Source organism: Coccinella septempunctata, chromosome 1 (assembly GCF_907165205.1).
Source record: "Coccinella septempunctata chromosome 1, icCocSept1.1, whole genome shotgun sequence".
In the NCBI taxonomy this organism is placed as follows: Eukaryota; Metazoa; Arthropoda; class Insecta; order Coleoptera; family Coccinellidae; genus Coccinella; species Coccinella septempunctata.
The window spans coordinates 59,732,676-59,752,902 of record NC_058189.1 but is presented as its reverse complement, the minus strand read 5'-3'; the positions used below and the strand labels follow the sequence as shown (position 1 = coordinate 59,752,902).

The 20,227-nt window shown below is 35.1% G+C and overlaps 2 protein-coding genes across 2 annotated transcripts in view; one reads left to right on the top strand and one right to left on the bottom strand.

Moving 5' to 3' along the window:
* The window catches only part of LOC123322661 (transcriptional regulator ERG homolog), a 92,114-nt gene extending 78,448 nt beyond the window's left edge, over positions 1-13,666 (top strand). The window contains exons 5-6 of the mRNA XM_044910636.1: positions 4,256-4,467; positions 12,907-13,666. Coding sequence (XP_044766571.1) covers positions 4,256-4,467; positions 12,907-13,052 — 358 coding nt within the window. The 3' untranslated portion in view covers positions 13,053-13,666. The remainder of the gene's footprint in view (positions 1-4,255; positions 4,468-12,906) is intronic.
* A 1,192-nt stretch (positions 13,667-14,858) lies between these two features.
* On the bottom strand, positions 14,859-19,854 carry LOC123313051 (protein disulfide-isomerase). The gene is made up of 6 exons (XM_044897747.1): positions 19,532-19,854; positions 17,013-17,210; positions 16,683-16,954; positions 16,055-16,346; positions 15,632-15,942; positions 14,859-15,409 (listed from the first exon to the last, which is right to left on the bottom strand). Exons 1-6 carry the CDS (start codon positions 19,683-19,685, stop codon positions 15,140-15,142), a joined length of 1,497 nt encoding a protein of 498 aa, XP_044753682.1. The 5' UTR covers positions 19,686-19,854; the 3' UTR covers positions 14,859-15,139.
* Between the last annotated feature and the right edge of the window lie 373 nt (positions 19,855-20,227).

Genomic DNA, 20,227 nt, shown 5'->3' with positions numbered 1-20,227 from the left:
CGACCTGAGTGGACGAGGCAATAAAAGCGTCCATACTCCGTACTCCGCTTGGTCAAAATGAAGCGTTTCAACAAAAATCTCAAAAAAGTGATTCGACTAGTGGTAATTTACGTGGTAATGAAAATGGAATTCATTCATTCATTCATTCATTCATTGCTGTATCCCGTTGCTAGGAATGAATCTACAAAAAGACGAAAAAAGGGAAAAAACCAAAAAGAAAAGGAAAAGAATTGCCGAATTGTTGTCATTATTTTTTAGTAACTCACAGGATTTTATGAGATGGCTCATTTCGATACCAACTGTCAGAAGGGACTTAGGACACGAATGTGAAAAATAGAATAATACTTCAAAATCTCACCTATAAAATATTCGTCTAAATTATTCACAAATTTTTTCACAATGGGCATCACAACCTTTTTGTTCGAACATTCCAACAATCGTCATAAAAATAGTATGAAATGGGGATACATCATAGCACTTTTTCAACATAACTAACATAAGCAATTTCAAGAAACTGCCTCGATTTTCTACATTTTTTTTCACCCTAAATTGCAGGATACAACAGTTATGATTCTCTCGAAAGTGACCTGATGCATCTAATCCGATGAACTTGGTACTGAACCAGCCAGATGTTTATGTTTTGTTTCATTTCTCCGATGCCGTAGTCACCTTCTACTGTCCCGTACTTGAAGTACAATGAAATTTTTTCGATATTCTTGTGGTTGTATCTCAGCCATATTGGATATTTTATATAGAACATTTTTGCTTAAACGACTCATTTTGATGAATCCCACCTTCTGTCAAGAAGAACCCTCACCTTTGTATATGAATATGCGGTATCTTCAAACAATACCTTAAATTTTTCAGTATAACTATTTCGAAATCTTAAAATCTTAAATCTTACATTTTTCCGAAAATATCGAAAAATTCACCGAAGAGGTCGAATAGTTCTGCACTTAACACGACCCCCAAAACGACTTCTGTGAATAATTCTGAACAATTTTATTGATCATATTGAGTTTATGGATACTAACTTTTCTACGGCTATTTATTGCCTCATTACAGTTATCCTCCTTCTCATGGTGGTGTTTTTGGTCGGCGATAAATTTTCGTATCTGTATGTTATAATACTTTTTCAAAAAGGTTTGAAAACCGAATCAATGTGGACACGAGAGCAAGATTGGGGCCTAGATTTGGCGGTGCACAACTTCCCATCATTACAAAAACATGAACATATCACGTCCGGTTTCTTATGCCTGTTTAGTGTTTATGGTTGGGTTTACTGGCCCCCCTGAATCCAATCCGTTCAAAAACCAACGCCGACGCGATGTTGGCTACCCTCCTTCCTTCTAGCTGCTCATCATAACGAGGATTATCCGTTTTCCGAGGTTGGCTAATTTTCCTTTGTAGGAGGATGAAGGGCGGAGCTGGTGTAGAAAAGAAGTCAGATGGTGTACAGGTCCAGTCCAGACTGTTCTAAATAATGATGGAAACAATAAGATCGATGGCAAATAATCTTTTCCATTTTTAAACGTACAATAATAACGTCATTCGTCATTTCTCGATTGGGAGGATCATCGAAAAGTTTTATTTCTCCGTCAGGGAGAAGTGTTGCTATGCAAAACTTTTCCTGTGGGCGACAAGTAAAGCGTTACCATGCAGAAGATTCAAACGTCATTTTTATTCATTAATGTTACGTTGAATGCAAGGAGATATATCTCCTTGGTTGAATGTACAACTGGTCAATGTTGCATTTTGAAAATTAAAAGCATGTAATAATGAATTGGTAGGATACTGTCTCGGATTCTGTTCATAAGCTGATGCCTCAATAGAGTAATCTGAGTTGTTGGTTCCAGGGAAATCGTTGACGCTCAATATTCTACAAGCAATCTCATTCTTATTTCGTAGCGAATCCTAGATGTAGCCTTATGCTACTCTACTTGACTTCCTACCGCCGTGTCGTTTAAAAGGCTGAATGTTGGCTTCTCCATCTATCAGTAGTGTTGCAGAAGTACGCCTCAATAAATGACCTGTGTATTCCTTTGGATAATTCAATTGCAAGAAAGTGGCAACCTTTCTTGGAACACTACCCATATGTAACATCTATTCCTATCAATTTTCAGTAGTAATATCCCTAGGACATTGATAAATAGACGAGATAATTTTATGACAATTGAAAGCTCGACCAAGCAACGAACTTGAGAAATTTGTCAGAAAATTATGAGGCATTTGTTAATGTCCCAGGAATATTCGGCGGAAAATTTTTTGACTGAAAAATTCATAACTCAACAAAACAAAACATTTATTTATTTATTGAAAGTACAGTTAGTGAAAGTGCAATTATTAAAATTTAACTCAACATTAGATTCGTTGTTATTCTCTACTATAGAAGATCTATTACCACGCATAATATTTATGATCTTGTTGTGGTGTTCCTTATCGAGATTTAAGTAAGGTTTTATAGAATTTTGATTGCTATGACCAGTAATTTTCAACAATTGTTGTTCTTTTACACCACTTTTCGCCATTTCGCTAACAGCAGTTGATCTATTCGAGTGATTTGTTATTTTTTTGTCCTTTACATTCAAGCCAATTGCCTCAGCAGCAGATTTAGTCCATCCATTTATAGTATTTCTTCCAACAGGTACATTATCGTACCATTTGCCAGTTTCATTTTCCCAGAGTCGATTTGGTTTTAAGAACAGTCGTGGTGAGGTAATATTGTCGCCTCGTTTTGATATTAGTTTAAGACGTACAGGGCAGCTTTGTTTTTCACTATTGGAAACCAACCATGTACTACTTGTACAGCTTTTAGAACCACCTTGGCACGTTTTACTGAACACCGGATTGTATTCAATGCGATGTGTTAGAGAGTCATCGTTATGTTTCTCGATTTGAAAAAAATCAACCTGACAAGCAACTGCCTCTCCTCCTCGCCAGGCCAATTCTACAGCAGCAATATGGTAAAATTTACGCATAAGACCCTCAAGAGTATTTTCATCCCATAGCAATATTATTTTGGTAATTTCAGACAAATTTAACGAAACTGAACTGGACTTACGTTTACTTGGATCAGCTTGTAGTTTCTTCCTGATTAAATCGCGAGCATCTCGGGCTGGTTTGAATACTCTATTTTTAAATAGGTCAATCATGATATTTCAGTCATTATAGTACTTTTCTTTCTCATATTGACCGCCTTTAATCTTTAAGTATCAACGACAATTCTTCTAAGCTTCTATGTTCATTCAATTCATATTTTCGTTCGCGGCAAAATTCCTTAAATATTCCCCAAATATATTTATGACTGTACATTGTATTTCTGGGAATTTTTTCTTTGATTAGCTCATTTATACTTTGAACATTCGCATTGCCAAAACTTGACTTTTTCAAATTTATTTGGAATGAAGTTGTCAAGCGTTGTCATAGTAATTGATAATTGCACTGAATGCAATGAATAAATATTCAGATTATTCTCCCTAATAACTGTGATGTTCGAACTTTTCTCGTTTTACTATCAGAAATATCGACTATTATCATATTTCCCTTGTCCTCGATATCGGTAGCTTTCATTTTCACCATTTCGTAACTTCTGCAAGCACCAGCTATTCGGAATAATAAAACAATCTGAAACAACCACGTGATCAAAATACAAACTTGAAATTACTCGAAATATGATGGTTACCTTTCATCCTATGAATCATCAGACGTGTTGACTCATTAATTTGACATTCATAAGGGGGGGGTTTTCTTAATCTGACAGTTTGAAGACGATAACAAGGCAATTCTTTGAGATATCTCTCTTCCTGTACCTCTAATCGTTTCTGTATTCATTATGAAAGTTGTGGATAATAAAATTCTATACAACTTTTGTCTGAAGCAATTTTTTATACCCTCAACTGTTTTCGAGCTAGAGAGTGATAAGAGCGATGAGCTTAGCCACACATGCGAATGACCGAGGTCAATGTAGAAACCCAGTATAATGTACATTCATCGCCATATTTCCCAAAATTTGTAGAAAATGTTATGCTCTACAACTTTTATAATGAATTCGAAAACAATTTGAAGTCCAAGAGAGAAAATAATTGGAAAAAGTTATTCTTCTGACCTTTATGGCCAATTTTTAATGTGAAATAATATATTATTATTTTCGAGAGTCCGCTTCAGTATTGAAAATCATACAAAAAGCGTAAGGTCTCTGAGCTGTAGTACTAATCGTTCAATAGCATTCCTGACCTCTGTACTACCGTTTTTTCAGGTATTACTACGACAAGAACATAATGACAAAGGTCCACGGGAAGAGGTACGCCTACAAATTCGATTTTCAAGGATTGGCGACAGCAACCCAGCCTGCAAACAATGATCCTAATAGTTATAAGTACCAGACTGAATTGTTCATGAGTTCATACCATCAGAGCGCCAAATTGGGAGGATTCATGAGTTCCCATGGGACTATACCGAGTTCGGCAGGTGAGAGATTGTAAATCATCCTGAGATAACATTAGGAAAATGTATTTAGAACTTTTTCAGAAGTTTTTCTACCCCTAACATAACAGTGATATAAGAGCACGTGAATTCAATACTGAATATTAGAATATAAGAATGTGTCTATTTTTCATAATTTCATCTGTATATTATTGATGTGTTATCGTTAATGTTATAAATTGCATAGTTTCGTTTGGAAAATGTAAATCGTATTGACGTGAATTAAAAAAGAATCCGGCTTCAAAAACTCATTTAAAGGCCCATCATGGAGTCACTAATTACCTCCACAGAGTGTTCAGAAATTCAGGGGAAATTGGAATTGTAGAACTGAAAGTTCTACCCTGTATACCATCAAATTCAATAGAAATTCCTGCAGTCTCGACATCAGGTGACGATGTAGATGAAATGGGCTAAAAATAGACAACAAAATTATCAAAATCTATGCAAACTTTAAAGAGTTATACTAAAATGAATTTGCTGAAAATTTTGTTTGTCCGATTTTTTTAGTCCAAGAGAGTATTCCGGTTTTTAACTGTCTAAGACCCGTTTGCACCAAACGCACTTAGTGTTAAGTGTCCCTTAAAATGAACGCTTAACTTAAATTACGTTGCACCAACTGTTAAGTGACATTTAAATGGCTAAAGCTAGCCTCAAACTTAAGCGCTCCTGTAATGACCACTTAGGTATTTAAGGGCGGGATTCTCACCTAAAATAATTTGTTGAACTCATAAACTGGCTGCAGAACTGCTGTGGTTTTTCTAATAACGTCAAGTACCTTTTATTTGACAATTCATTTCATTATCAATAATAATGCTAATTCAGCAACAAAAAGTTGTCACTCTTTTATAATAATATAATAATTTACTTGACACTGACTGACAGGACAATAAAGTGAGGTTTATTAGGTTAATGAAATGACAACGATCATCTGCAACCGGCCAACCAATGAAAAGGCTTTATTGGACTAGAATGAGGTTGCACCAAAATAAAAAACTGAAATATCACTAGATATGAAAACTTAAGGGCCCCTTTTTTCAGATTCTGTTAAGCCGCAGTCGTGCAACTGACATTAAAATTAAGCGTCCATTAACTTTAAACTACGCTCAGTTAAGTACTCATTTTAAGGGGGATTGGTGCAAACGGGCCTAAATGTACCATCACATGCTACATTTATGATCTCAGAAAATTTTAATCTTTCAACAAATGTTGAGAGTGAAGTGAGATAGTATAATGAAACAGGGGCTAAAGGTCTTCGACCAGGTATGCATCCTGCTCTCCTCAGTAAAAGTTCCATTCACCGAATTCCATATCAGGTTTTATCGAAGTACAGTGTGTATATATTATAGGTACCTATACTTAATCCTATTCATGGACATCTCTGTTCTATGAATCCAAGATTTCTTTGGGAATCAAACATCTCCAGAAGAAGAGATCGAATATTCCATATTTCCCGTGACTCATCTGGTCAACATCGCATACGAGGAGCAACATCCATTAGGGCAGTTTGTTAACAATATCCTTATTTGAGGGAGGGGCCCGTGAAATGACGGGTAGAGTTCTTTGCGAAGGGGGCGAAACAATGCACAATCAAGGCATTACGCCATTAGGGGGATGAAAGTGTTATTTCCACTCCTTCAAACACCAGTTAAAGATTGAATTTGAAAAAATACAATAACGTATTCATGGAAGTGGCGTATAGACGGACTCTAATTGAGGGAATGAATTACTCTTGAGGACTGCTCTCGTTTGGAGCATACCATGCCATACCCCTCCGGGGATGCTGCAAACCTATTGATTGAGATTTTAAGCTCTTTGAAAGAACTCGACACTCCAGATCAATGAATGAAATAGCATAATTTGTCATATACGTACCTTCTGTAACTGAAAGCCCAATAAGTACAATTATACAGGGTGATTCTCACTCGAAACTATACGGACTGCTCAGCACTACTAAAGATAAATTCATTGTAGGTATTTATTCGGTATTTTTTTTAATATATTGTCAAGAAAACAAGAAATCCTGAAATATCTTGTTCAACCATGTGTTCATTAGTGAAAAAGATAACATATTTTAACATGAAATACATGAAAGGTTTGCCACCTTCTACGTCATCACCCAATCTACTTTGAACTGAATATCAACTCCTTTCTATACTCACTCTTGATTATCACAAAGTGGTAGTTATATTTTACCTTAAAAAGTGACATTGGCGTGACTATCCTATAATCAGTCAGTGCAATTTAAATAAAAACAACGTTTTAGCACAAAAGTTAGGTAATTTTTTATTATCTTCTTTTAGCAGTCAAGTTTAAAAGAAGATAATTTAAAATTACTTAACATTTGTGCCAAAACGTGGTTATTATTTAAATTGCACTGCCTGATTATCGGATAGTTACGCCAATGCGCGCTTGTGTGACGTGGGGTGTGGAGATACCAAAGGGAGCCGAGTATTTTTGATCTCCTACCGAGATTTCTATATTTTCTTGATAATATTAACCTGACTCAACTAAACAGGGTAAGGAGTGCATTTTGAATTCCTCCAAAAAGAATAAATACCGGGAAAGCACCAGATTGTACGAGGATGTACATTGATATCTAGTTAGCCTAGACCAGTTCCATGCATAAAAAAATATTGCGTTACCATAGCAACGAACAATAACTCATTAGAAGTGTCAGTGTGAAGTTTGAGGTCGAAAAAGTAAACCATAGTTATGCAATAAATTTAAAGAATGAAGATGTCCACCGAAATTGTGCAAATCGAAAAATTGGAGTGTCGAGCCATCATCAAGTACATAGCTGTCTTTAAAAGGGTTAAGAGGTAAGCAGATTTACGAAGATATGCGTAATACCCTTGGTGATCAATGTCCTTCGTAGCGACCGTGAAAAATTGGACTGCAAGCTTCAAAAGAGGTAAATTTTCCATTGAAGATGATGACCGATCGGGAAGGCCAGTTTCTGTGTCAGTCCCCCAAAATATCGATGCAGTTCATGACATGATTTTATCAGACCGTCGAATTAGGCTAAAACGGATATATGAAGCACTGAATATTTCATACGAACGCGTATGTCAATTTCGACATGAGAAAAATTGCTGCAAAATGGATCCCCAAATGTTTGTGTGTTGACCAAAATCGTGCAAGGGTAGAAGCATCGCGTTCGATCTGTGCTCGATTTTAAAACGATGTAGACTTCTTAAACCGAATTGTTACTATGGATGAGACTTGGGTATATTTCTACGATCCAGAAACAAAGCAACAATCGATGGAATGGCGACATTCTGTTTCTGCAAGACTAAGAAGTTTCGTGTCCAAAAATCTGCTGGAAAAGTTCTTGCTTAAGTTTTTTGGGATTGCCATGGAGTAATCATGATTGATTTTTTGCATAAGGGTAGAATAATAACCGGAAATTACTATTCGACATTACTGATCATTCTACGGGAGAAAATCAAATAGAAAAGACGCGGAAAGCTATGTTTTGTTTTTGAAGGACAACGCCCCTGCACACAAATCTGATATTGATATGCAAAAAATTCGTGATTCAGGGTTTGAATTACTAGAACACCCTCCTTATTCACCAGATTTGGCTCCATCCGACTGTCATCTTTTTCCTCAACTGAAAAAAAGTTTAAAAGGTCGTAAATTTTCTTCCAACGAGGAGGCAATAAAAGCTGTGGAGGTCTGGTTTGCAGAGCAAGAAGAAACATTTATTTTGAAAGATCTAGAGACATTGCAGGTTCGCTGTAATAAATATATCCAATTAAGGGGAGAATATGTTGAATAATAAAATATTTTGACATTGAAATTTTGTTTGGTTCTATAGTAGGCTAAGAATTTTTCAATATATCCTCGTATATATTGATCCATAAGTAAATACCTACTTTGTAACCCAGCGAGCACAAACATCCCTGGGATGTTTTGGAATGTTTCGAAAATGTTGGCATGAGGATGTTTCTTTGAAACGTAATATGCACTTCCCAAAGAGGTCTCCAAAGGCTATTGGAAATCTTTATTTGTTCTGATTTGTGCCATCTGTGGCATTTCTTCGTCTACCTAGTGAGAGGTACTGTCGTGTTGAAAATAATGTAAACGTGTGGATATCTTCTCTTGGCGTCGCATAGTTTGCCTTGGGAGGTTTATTCCAAATAAACAATATACAATTCACCTATTTCATTTTGCCGCCATTTCCACTTTCTTCGTAGTTTAGACTGTGGACTGTTCGGAGTTGAAAGTTGATTGGTGATTTGTATAATATTAACTACTTCTGTGTTGGTTTTGATTGTGAATTTAGGATCGATCTCTTCATAGTAACCAAATACAATTAATAAGTAAGTATAACATGAATTAAATGTATAGTATAATGTCCAGAAACATACATATAACCTGAAAAGAATCCACGCTGCGTGGTTAATATTATTTGTGTATTTGGGACTAGGTATAAGAGATCATTGTATTTTGGTTGGAATAATCGAATGGTATATGGAGGGTTATTATAATTATTCAAGAAATAACTTTATAAAGTTTACAGCCATATCATCGAGGATTTCAACATATTTCGATAATCTATCTCTGCCGTTGATAATTCCCAGAATATTTTGTAAGATTACCCTTCCGACGATGATAATAATCATTCATCACTTGTGAATCACAAAATAATTCAAATTGTCCCAGAAAAGTTCTTGTTTTTGAAAACTCCTTTAAATTGTTCCATCTTTAAATACCAGTACAAATAATTAAATAAATAAAATCGTTTCGCAAATCAACCTGGTCAGGAGCTATATACAATCAAATCTTCCAGATCCTTTCATGCAGCTATTTTCTCTGTTATTTTAATTGGAAAAAATCATCTTAACCTTCATATATTTTGTGAATTAATTGTTTGAATTGTTTTTATTTTGTAGATGTGATCCATAAAAAATTCCAAATCACTAGGAAAGTATTCGAACTCTATGCCAAAGATTGGTTTAGGCATATTAGGCAGACGAGGAGGGACGATAAAATGAAGGGAAAATAAATTTTTCATATATTTTTTTTCATTTTCCCTTTCGGTACATCTAATATTATAATCAGTTTGTTTTCTATTATTTCTGTTTTTTTATGTTGAATGTGATATTTCTTTTTGGTTATTTATGTTTGTTTTATTGAATGTGATATATTTTTTGTTTATTCTCCCTTTCTGTAGTATAATATTTATCAATTGTTTTTTGTTGTTCAAATTTTTATGTGAAATGTGATTTCTTTTCCTTTTGTAACTGTTGAAGTATCATTAAAATATTTTTATTCTTATTCTGTATTTCATTTAAAAACTTTGTAGTTCATTTAAAATAGAATGTGGTATACTCAAACATTCAAATGAAAGAAAAAAGGCCTCACAAAAAAATTCCATATAAAGTCTTACAAACAGCGATTTCGTGTGCGCAAAGCGCTTTAGAAATGTTCTATTGTGTACATGAAAAGGCTATCAAAAAAACTTCTGAGTAGTTGTTTTTGTACTATGGGGATGGCTGTGCTCACCAGAGGATAAATTATTAAATAAATCAATCAGGAGTACTACGGTGTGAAATTTATTTATGTCAAAAACCAAGCGCTTTCGGTCTAAAACAAGACCATCATCAGGGTTTTCCTAGAAGGGTGAAAGAGGTTGTATAATACAAACAAATACATAGATATAGTAGTTACCCGTCTAGGAAACTATCGCAATTGTCGGCGAGTAAGTAAAGGCATCGCAACAATAGATCAGGTACACTCAAAATGGTAAAACTAAAACTTCAGAAATATATAAAAATCATATCAACGACGCAATTAAGGGGATCATAAACAATCATAAGAATGACATAAATGTAGTAATGACTACTATGCTAAAACATATGTCCGCCTATGTGAGAATTTTCTCACTCAACACAACAAAAGAAACATTTTACCCTGTAACCCAGCTATGCCTAGGCTATACGGATTACCTAAGATCCACAAAGCTGACATACCAATCAGACCAGTAGTCTCCTTCTCCAATACCCCGACGTACGACCTGTCTTCCATTCTGAATGGCCTTATAAAGAGATTAACTAATTATAAACCTAAATATTCTGTCCTGAACTCAGTTGACTTTGCCAATAAGTTATGCAATGTTGAGATGAAGGATAGTTACATCCTACTTTACTTTGATGTTTGTAACTTGTTCACTTCTGTCCCAAGGAACGATTGTGTTCCTCTCGTCGCTGAGCTTCTCCGTGAATTCAATGTCCCTGAATCTGATCTGACTGACATACTTACCTTGCTGAAGTTTGCTCTGTCCCAGGATTTTTTCGTCTTCAACGAAACAGTATACAGACAAATTGAAGGATTAGCCATGGGCTGTCCTCTATCCCCCTTTTTAGCTGACCGTTTTCTTGAGAGAAAATTTGAGACAATTATCCTAAGCAGATGGACACGTATAGTCCGCTGGTACAGATACGTCGATGATATCTTTGTCATACTGGATGGTTCCCCTGATGATGCCCACACTTTACTCAACTTCATTAATGACATTCACCCCAACATTAATTTCACCCTTGAATTGGAAGTTGACAAGAAGATCAATTTTCTGGACCTCTCTATCTCCAGACCAAATAGCGGTTTTCTCGATTTTGAAATATACAGGAAGCCCACACAAACAGACCACATCATTCCGGCACATTCCCATCATCCTAATAGTCATAAATTGGCGTCTTTACGTTGCTACATCCACAGAGCCCTCAATGTGCCCCTCTCTGAAGAAAACCTATTAAAAGAATTCAACATAATTGAACAAATAGCCTATAATAATGGTTACAACCCAGATTTAGTGGATCGGCTCCGTAACAACATATTGTCCAGAAAAAGACAAGATTGGGCCTATTGTTCTAGGCCTCTTGACTTGAATCGGAGATACTTCTCTCTTCCCTACTTAGGACATTTTTCTAACGCCATTTCACGCATACTTGAGGCTTCTTGTGATGGGGTGAAGATCTCCTTTTCTAATTCCTCCTTCCTGGGAAATATTCTATGCAATTCCAAAGATAGAGTGAAAAGTTTGCATTGTAGCGGCATATATAGGTTGGGATGTAACGAGTGTGATGTTTCATACGTTGGACAGACAAGAAGAAGATTGGAAGTTAGAATAAAAGAGCACTTAAATAGGCCTCAGTCATCGGCATTTGGTCACCATCTAAATTTCACGGGCCATTCATTCAGCCCCAACCATAACTCCAAGATCCTCCATAGACTTACAACAAATAGATATAGCATTAAGATGAACCTACTAGAAGATATCGAGATATTACGTGAGTTGAGTTCAAATACGAATTGTGTAAACACTCAGGTGAACTTAAATTTGAATAATAGTTTCACTCCTTTATTTAAGAGTTTGATGTAACTCTTGAGGTCCTTGTCATGTGGGTGTCCTTTTGGGTGTTCGTTTCCGCATTGTGTCCCAATTTTAATGTAATGTAATTGATTTGAAAAAGAAAAAATTTAATATTTAATTTTTAATTTTAATTTGTAATGATTTCGAGATTCCCCTTGACCACTACGCCTATGACCATATTTATTTCAGGTCACCCTACGGTCAGCATATTTAACAATATGTTGATAGTTGAGATGTGTCTTTCCTGTCTTTCTCGGGGTTTCTCGAGGTTATGATATTCATGTCATTACTACATTTATGTCATTCTTATGATTGTTTATGATCCCCTTAATTGCGTCGTTGATATGATTTTTATATATTTCTGAAGTTTTAGTTTTACCATTTTGAGTGTACCTGATCTATTGTTGCGATGCCTTTACTTACTCGCCGACAATTGCGATAGTTTCCTAGACGGGTAACTACTATATCTATGTATTTGTTTGTATTATACAACCTCTTTCACCCTTCTAGGAAAACCCTGATGATGGTCTTGTTTTAGACCGAAAGCGCTTGGTTTTTGACATAAATAAATTTCACACCGTAGTACTCCTGATTGATTTATTTAATAAGTTCTTTTTGTGTCATCCCAGGGACATCCATATAATAGCCGCCTGCGGCGGACATTGGCTGTTCTATAAAAGTTCTATTCATGTATAAACAGAACATCGCAGTGGATGTTTAATGTCTCGAAATCTCTTACTTTTAACATCTCTGAGATGTTTTTGTGCTCGCTGGGAATTATCCCTAATAGAGAATACAGCTAGAATATCAGATAGCTAATGATCGAAATAACATCGAAATTCCGTTGGATATCCAAAAATGTACTTATTTATTGGGCAAGGCATTCGAAAAACGAAGCTGTTAGCTGAATCTCTAATGTAGCGCTCAATTTCCTCCACATACCTGCTTAGCCTCTTGGTTGTAGGTAAGGCTAAGTCTTATCTGGAGGAAATATTTTTTCATCATCTTCTTTCAGTATTTAAACACACAACTTTTCTAAATTACAGCTTCTCTATTTCCATCACCGGGGTCATACTGGAGTAACCCAACAGCAAATCTCTACTCGAATATAGCAAGTTCACACTCTATAAGCCATCATGCTGGCCATCATTTAGGAAGTTCCGCACTAGGATCCTACCCCAGCTATGCCTGACAGTCCCCCCCACCGTCGAGAACTGAATGGATGAGGAAAATGTCCATATAACAATGTTTCATCCAACATTGAATCAGATCAGAAAATGTATTAGTAGATTTTCTTATGGAAAGGAGCAATCTAGAATACATGTATATTATTTGAGATGCTTATTTCTTCATGGAAAGATCATGATCAAGTTGTGAAACTTCAGAAATCGATAAAGGAAGGTTTCTCGGTATAGAGTATATCTGTTTTGTATTATATAAATGTAGAGCTTTTTCCTGTGATTTTTAAAGGGAAATGCGCAAATGAGAATCTTTACGTTGCTTCATCGTTAACACTTTTGTTACCTCCCCAAATCTACGATAAATATCGTATAGTTTTGGGTTAATTGAATATATACCTATTTGGTTTGTATTGTATAACGCTATAGATTTGCCTGTAAAAATGCGTACAATAAAAGTAGCAATAGTTCTGGATGTCCTTTGTTATTATACATTTGATGTGTTATTTGTTCCTATTGATTTTGTGCATATATTTTCTTATTTAATATTGTATAAGTATGTTCCTTTCTACTGATTTCAAATAAATGTATCTAATTCGATGACAGAATAAAAGAATTGGACCTTTCAGCTACTGAAGTTTTAACTGAAGATTAGATCAATGATAATTAAAATGCTCGTGTTAGTAATTATACAGAGTGACTGAAAAATAACGCATGAAATTCAAAACTTTCGATATTAACTTTTTTGTAGATAATCGTCGAACAGGTCAATTTTTATTTTAAACTATCTGACTGAGCGAAGTTCGTTGATTTTCCCAAACTTGAAACTGAATTAAGTAAATAGTTGTTTAACTACGACAGGTGTTTTGCTATATCCTATATATCACAGTGTAGCATCTTCAGGGAGAAAGTAAACAATTTGGTTTTGGTTTGGTTGGGTATACCTTCATGGTCATTATGAAAGAGCCCTAAAGCCCCTAAATCTTACTGTAAAAGTTCGCAACTCCAAAATAAATAGTATATATACAGGGTGAGTCTTTAACTCGTACAAATATTTCAACAGTAGATACTTGAGATCAAAAAGAACACTTTTTTCCTTTACCATTTTTTTTCGTATCGGCTCGGTTTAAAAGAAACAAGCTGTAATTTTGTTTTTCCAGGGGTGGCTGAATCGGAAAAAATGGTATAGGAAAAAAGTTCTTTCGACCTCAAGAATCTACAGTTAAAATATATATGTACTGTAGACTGTAGAGATATTTTGATAATCTATAATTATTGTGTCAACTGAGCTCAATGTATACTGCGCCATCTAGTGGCCTTATCGGAATAAATGACGGAATGAGTTTTCTTCAAAACCAATTTTTTTTCCAACAAAAAGGAAAGCGGATTTGGATCTAAATGGTGTAGCTAACAAAATGGCCACATTCTTTTATATATTCAAGTTATGCAATTTTTCATGTATAATTGAGCAGTTTTTATGCACCCTATATGAGGGGTGGAAGTTTTTCAAATAGAAACCCTAACTTTTTGTGCCAAAAATAAATACATATATATATTTATAGCTTTTGTTGCTGAGGATGGTCATTCATAGGGTTTTCATTTACTATTCTTCAATACACATAAAAAAAGACCTGCTGAGTTCAATTTTTTACTCAAGTGACAGTAAATCGGGTAGTAAATGATACTTTTCTGATTATTCTTTTGCTGTTGATCTCAGATTCTAACCAAGGGTTTAAAAATATTTCTAATATACAGAAAATCCATCAAATAAATCAAGATTTGTGGAATATCAAGATAGTTATGGTGAATAAAAACAAGTGTAACTTTAATATTTATTTGTACTTAGATCTTACAATCCATTAAAAATTTTCAGAATTTCACGTTTCTGTACATTCATCCAAAGATATTAAAAAATAAATAAGTATCGATAGGAATGTTAATATACGATCTAAGTTTGTTTTGGAAGAAACACAGCGACACATAAAAAAAAAGTCTCTAAAAAACACATTCAATAAAAACAACCTTTAAACTTCTCGAGTAAAGTTATAAAGCTATACCTTATCTTTGATTAAATTTTACAAAAATTTTTATCACTACATATTTAAAGTTCATCCTTCCTAGGCGTATCATCGTCTTCAGTCACTTCCTCAACGGGTTCTTCTATGCTAGCACCGTCCTTTCCTCCGGACTCAACGAACTTAACTAGACCTTCGAAGGTTCTTGGTCCGTTGTACTCAATGACATCGTTGGAGCCCTTAGCGTATAGCTTCAAGGTGGGGAAGCTACTGACTTTGGTGTGCTCTAATTCGTTGGCAGTGGCGTCCATCTTGGCGATCACAATGTCGCTGTTATCCTTGAAATGCTCACCAACCTGGAAATTGAAAAAAATGAAGAAAGTTCTGGCATAAAGAAAAACAGCCCAAATAAAAGTTTGACAATTTTCTATGGACCTAACCTATTTTGGTTAGGAAGTCCTCTACATGTCATGAGTAAAATGACAGAAAAATATAACAAATATTCATCTTACAAAATTCTATAGGCAAATAAGAATAACTTCATGATTATGGTATAGATAATATCTATTTGTACTAACTTTGTCGTAAATTGGTGCCAATTGTTTGCAGTGGCCGCACCATGGAGCATAGAACTCAACGAGTACATCTTTTTCAGCATCCAGTGCTACTTGGTCGAAATTGTGAGCAACTAAAGTTTTGACAGGTTCCTTGTCCCAGTCTTCTGGGATGTCCTGACTGAGTAAGTGTTGCTTCAATTTTCCAGCCAAGAACTCCTCGACGAACTTCTTGATGGATTCAGCAGACAGGTCATCGGATTCGGGCTTGTATTTTGCCATGTCTTCTTCCAATTTGATGATACGAGCGGCAGGTACCTCTTCTTTCTTCATTCCTGAATAGGAAAATAAACAGTTCGAACAAGTTCAATCAATACTAACAAGAGAATCAAGAACTTGAAACTTTTCAAGCCATGAATACAGAGAAGTTCTAAACAAATATCTTACCAAAGAATTCCAGAATCCTTTGATGATCTTCCTCGTTGGCATCGATGGTTACAAACAAAACTTGGTCACGGAAAGGTTTGGCTACAGAACGAGCTGCTTCGCTAACTTTCTGGAAGTGTTCTTCCTCCTTGTTGAGGAACAAGATGAGATGACTCTTGATCTCTCCGCCGAATATCTTTTGTGCAGTTTCGTGGTTGAACTCGACAACGAGAGGGAGGGAATTTGTGACGATGAACTTCTTAATTTGCGCTTCAGTGTCATCTCCATCATATTCAACTTTTCCTTCATCGAACTGAAACAATTACAATTAATCTTTGTAAACTTTCAGATACTCATAAAACCTGCTTGTCAAAAGTTAATTTCCTTTTGAAATATGTATACGTAAAGTAACTTTTCAAACTTGTTCACAATTAATCAGAAGACGTTTCTATAACGTTAAAAGTTTATGCATTTGAAAAAAAATTTAAAGGATAGCTAAGTGAAAAAATATGCATCTTTTAAACACCCATATCCTTAAGATTTGACAAGCAATTCAAATCCACAAAAGCCTGTTATTTCAAGACAAATTTTTGCTTTTTGAAAGATACCTAGTAAACTGAAAAAATACTAATGCACATCGATAATTTACCTTCTTGAACAACAGGATGCTACCGCATTTGACGCCATATTCTTCATACAGAGCATCTTCGGAAGTGATGGCAAATGGATGGTCATCTACAGAAGCGGCAACTTCCAAGAATGCCTTGGCCTTGGCGGTAGATTGATCTTTGAAGAAACCAATAATGAGAACATTGTTGTTTTCAATCAGATCCTTGGCTTCCTCTACAGTCTTGAGTTCTTTGGCTGGAGGTCCGGTTTTCTTCAGTAGCCAATTGACGATGTCTTCTGCCTGTCTTCCACCTACAAAATCGAACAGTTATAACCCTAAAGCTTGATGATGTTTAAGGGAGCTGTGTACCATTGTAATCCATTGGTGTTCCCTTCCTGAAGAACTTGAGGGTTGGATATCCTCGCACGCCATGTTTTTCAGCTAATTCGGATTCTTCAGTAGCATCAACTTTCGCGAGTTTGATGGTAGATTCCTTATCGGCCAAGGCCTTGGCCGCCTTTACGTATTCTGGCGCTAGAGCTTTGCAATGTCCACACCATGGTGCATCTATAGAAGATGGAGAAAATAATTAACATTGCCTGAAGTCCATCTGATTATTTACATCTCAAAAGTAAATTTTCGTGGGGATAGGTGGTGATTACAGAATCTTTTTTGGAACATTGGACCTTGGTATATAGACATTATCGAATTAAGGAGTAAATGGGAGTCTAAAAATCAAAATGTGTTATCACACATCAAATTAAAAATGTTTCTAATACGAAATTTGAAATGTTAATGACGAACTTACTTATCAGAAGGGAAGTTATGTTTATACAGTGGGTGAATATGCAAAATATTAGTTCAAATACTGCAAATTGCAGTATCAATTTGCATGAAATTAGTTGACCTCAAAGAAGTAAGTAAGTAATCCAGTATCATTTCGTTATCTAATAGATAAGAAAATACAGTATAATCATCCACAAAATAACGAAATCGCAGGTCCAAGCCATGGGAGTTTTGTGGTAATTATAACTACTTCAAAAGGATACTTTTTGAAACTAATTATGCCTAGTAAACCTTGGTCGCAAGGTCAGGATGTAAGTGGAAAAAGAAAGGTCTTTTTCGTTCGAATTTCACGTGTTCTACAAAAATCACAATAAAAAACCAAAATATCAAAATACGAGAATTTGACATTGCTTTATATCGATTGAATTATGAAAATTTTCGAAATTATTAACTTAAAAAATATTCAATTATTCAAATGATGAACAATAGGTAATGATAATATGAAAGACCCACACTATTCCTTCACACCCTGTATTCGTCGGAAACTAAAATTAAATAAATTCATTAAATAAATTGAACAAACGAACACCGAACGACTCTAAATGAAAGCTTTTTTTCCAAATATCCTCCGTTACGGAAATAGAGGGTGTGAAAAGTTTCAATGGAACATCAAAGATATTTAACCCTTTCAAGCTGATAAAATTCTTTGGTGTAAATATACCCCAAGCTTCCGGCTGAGAAACCACTCCAGGGGGTAAAAAGCTTAGACGGCCTAAACTGTGTTTTTTTTATGTTTTACTAGGTTTTATGTTATTATGTTGGAGGGTCGATGAAAGAATGGAACATGGTAAACAGTCGATGTCGAGACACAGTTTTTGTACTCCAATGTAACGCGCTAGATTATTTGAATTTTCTTGAGAAAAATATCGACTCTTTTCATATGAATCATGTATTTGAGGAAAATGTGATTTATCACATGAAAGATGCGTAAAATTTCATAGACATAACTGCAAGAAAAATTGTGATAAATCCTTTAAATGCCTAAGAAACTGAACATCATTCAAAACTGAAGAATTAAGATATTCAGCAGTTGCTTTTCTGAATTTTCTACGTAAATAAACATTACTATATAGTTATTCTCTACCTACCAAATCTGTACCACTGTACAACATGCAATAACTCAAAAATTGTCTCGACAGATCATTATCTCATTTGGTTGAATGAACTGTCCTAGAAATTAGTGGTTCATGTGTAATTTAACACTTTATTCTTTGTTGATAGTTCCCACATACAAATTATATTACTGAAGTCTGAGGAGCTGTGTATTAATATGGTCGTATTCCTTACAAAAATATTTTTGAATCGCGAACATCTGTTCTAATGTTAACATCTTGAAATATACTTTGAAGCTGCTGAGATTAATGTAACTCTATAGACATTCACAAGTAAATATGGTATGTCTGACTTTAAAAAATCTAGCCTCTCTGAATACACGTAGCTGAATACACCAATGAAAAATATTGTAAATTCGGTCAAACCTTATCAAAATATCTAATATATAATTCGAAGTTGAATGGTTCAATCAAGTAGTATTACCAGAGACAAGTAATCGTAACAACGACCTTCTTCAAAGATGAAAGGACACGTCGAATTCTTCACTGGCAAAAAATGAAAACATCTCGAGAACATGTTAGGTTTTTCCACACCTTTTTTTTGTTGTCGAATGGAAATGAATTCGAAACGTTATATTATTGGACAAAGAAATGTAACCGAGATAAATCAAACGTGAATTTGCATATTTTCAATCCGATCCTTATACAATATGCCGGTTTTACCGTTACTTGAAATCATCATTAGGATACTTGTATGAAAACCAATTCGGGGCAAAAGTCATTATCTTGTAATTAAGAAAATTATGACGATCATGATGATAATAATAATGGATATCATTAGCGAGAACGAATCATTAACTGGCAATAAAATTTGATGAAAATCGAGGATCAAAAGGGAAAAACCTACGTTTTACGTTTGACATCTTACCATAACCTAGCAAATTTAAGCTGATGAAAATGCGAAAAAGAATTTCTACTGGAAATACTTACAAAATTCAACCAGGATGAACTCATTTTCCGTTACAGCCTTCTCGAAATTTGTTTTCTTCAACACCAAAACCCCTTCTTCAGATGCAATATCTTCACAGGAGATGTATGATAGTGATGCTAGTGAAAAAAGAATCGCACTAAAAAATATCTTCATTGTTGCTTCTTACTATGAACTGTTCTGATAATAAGATCAAACTTTCAGAGGAATCGAAGTACACTGCAATGTTAGAAAATAAAAAGCGTACGTCAACAGGCGAGACCACCGATGGAAAGACTTCGAATCCTGGTGCCGCTTTTCACAACAACCCACAACGTGGCTTAAAACAGATTTGACGTTTACGTCGTAACGTGGCTTAAATCGTGGGAGCTTCTTATTGGTTCTTCCAAGGTCAAGTAGATACACGAAAAAGGAAATTTCCGCCAGGAATTATATTTTTACCAAATGCTGACTTTAATCCTTCAAATCTAAAATCAGCAACTATCGGGAAATCTCAACATAGATGAAGGAAACTCTATGACCTATCATTTGTTTTCCCTCAATTTTTTTTCAAGTCTGAAAACCCCTGAATTTGATTCAGAGTTTAATTTTCCTTTTGTTTGCTTGATTTACTTAAGACTTGAGTACGGAAAAAGAATTTCATACTATCATACATAAAATCCGAAAATCCGGAATTTTGGAAAATTCCTCCTCTATGG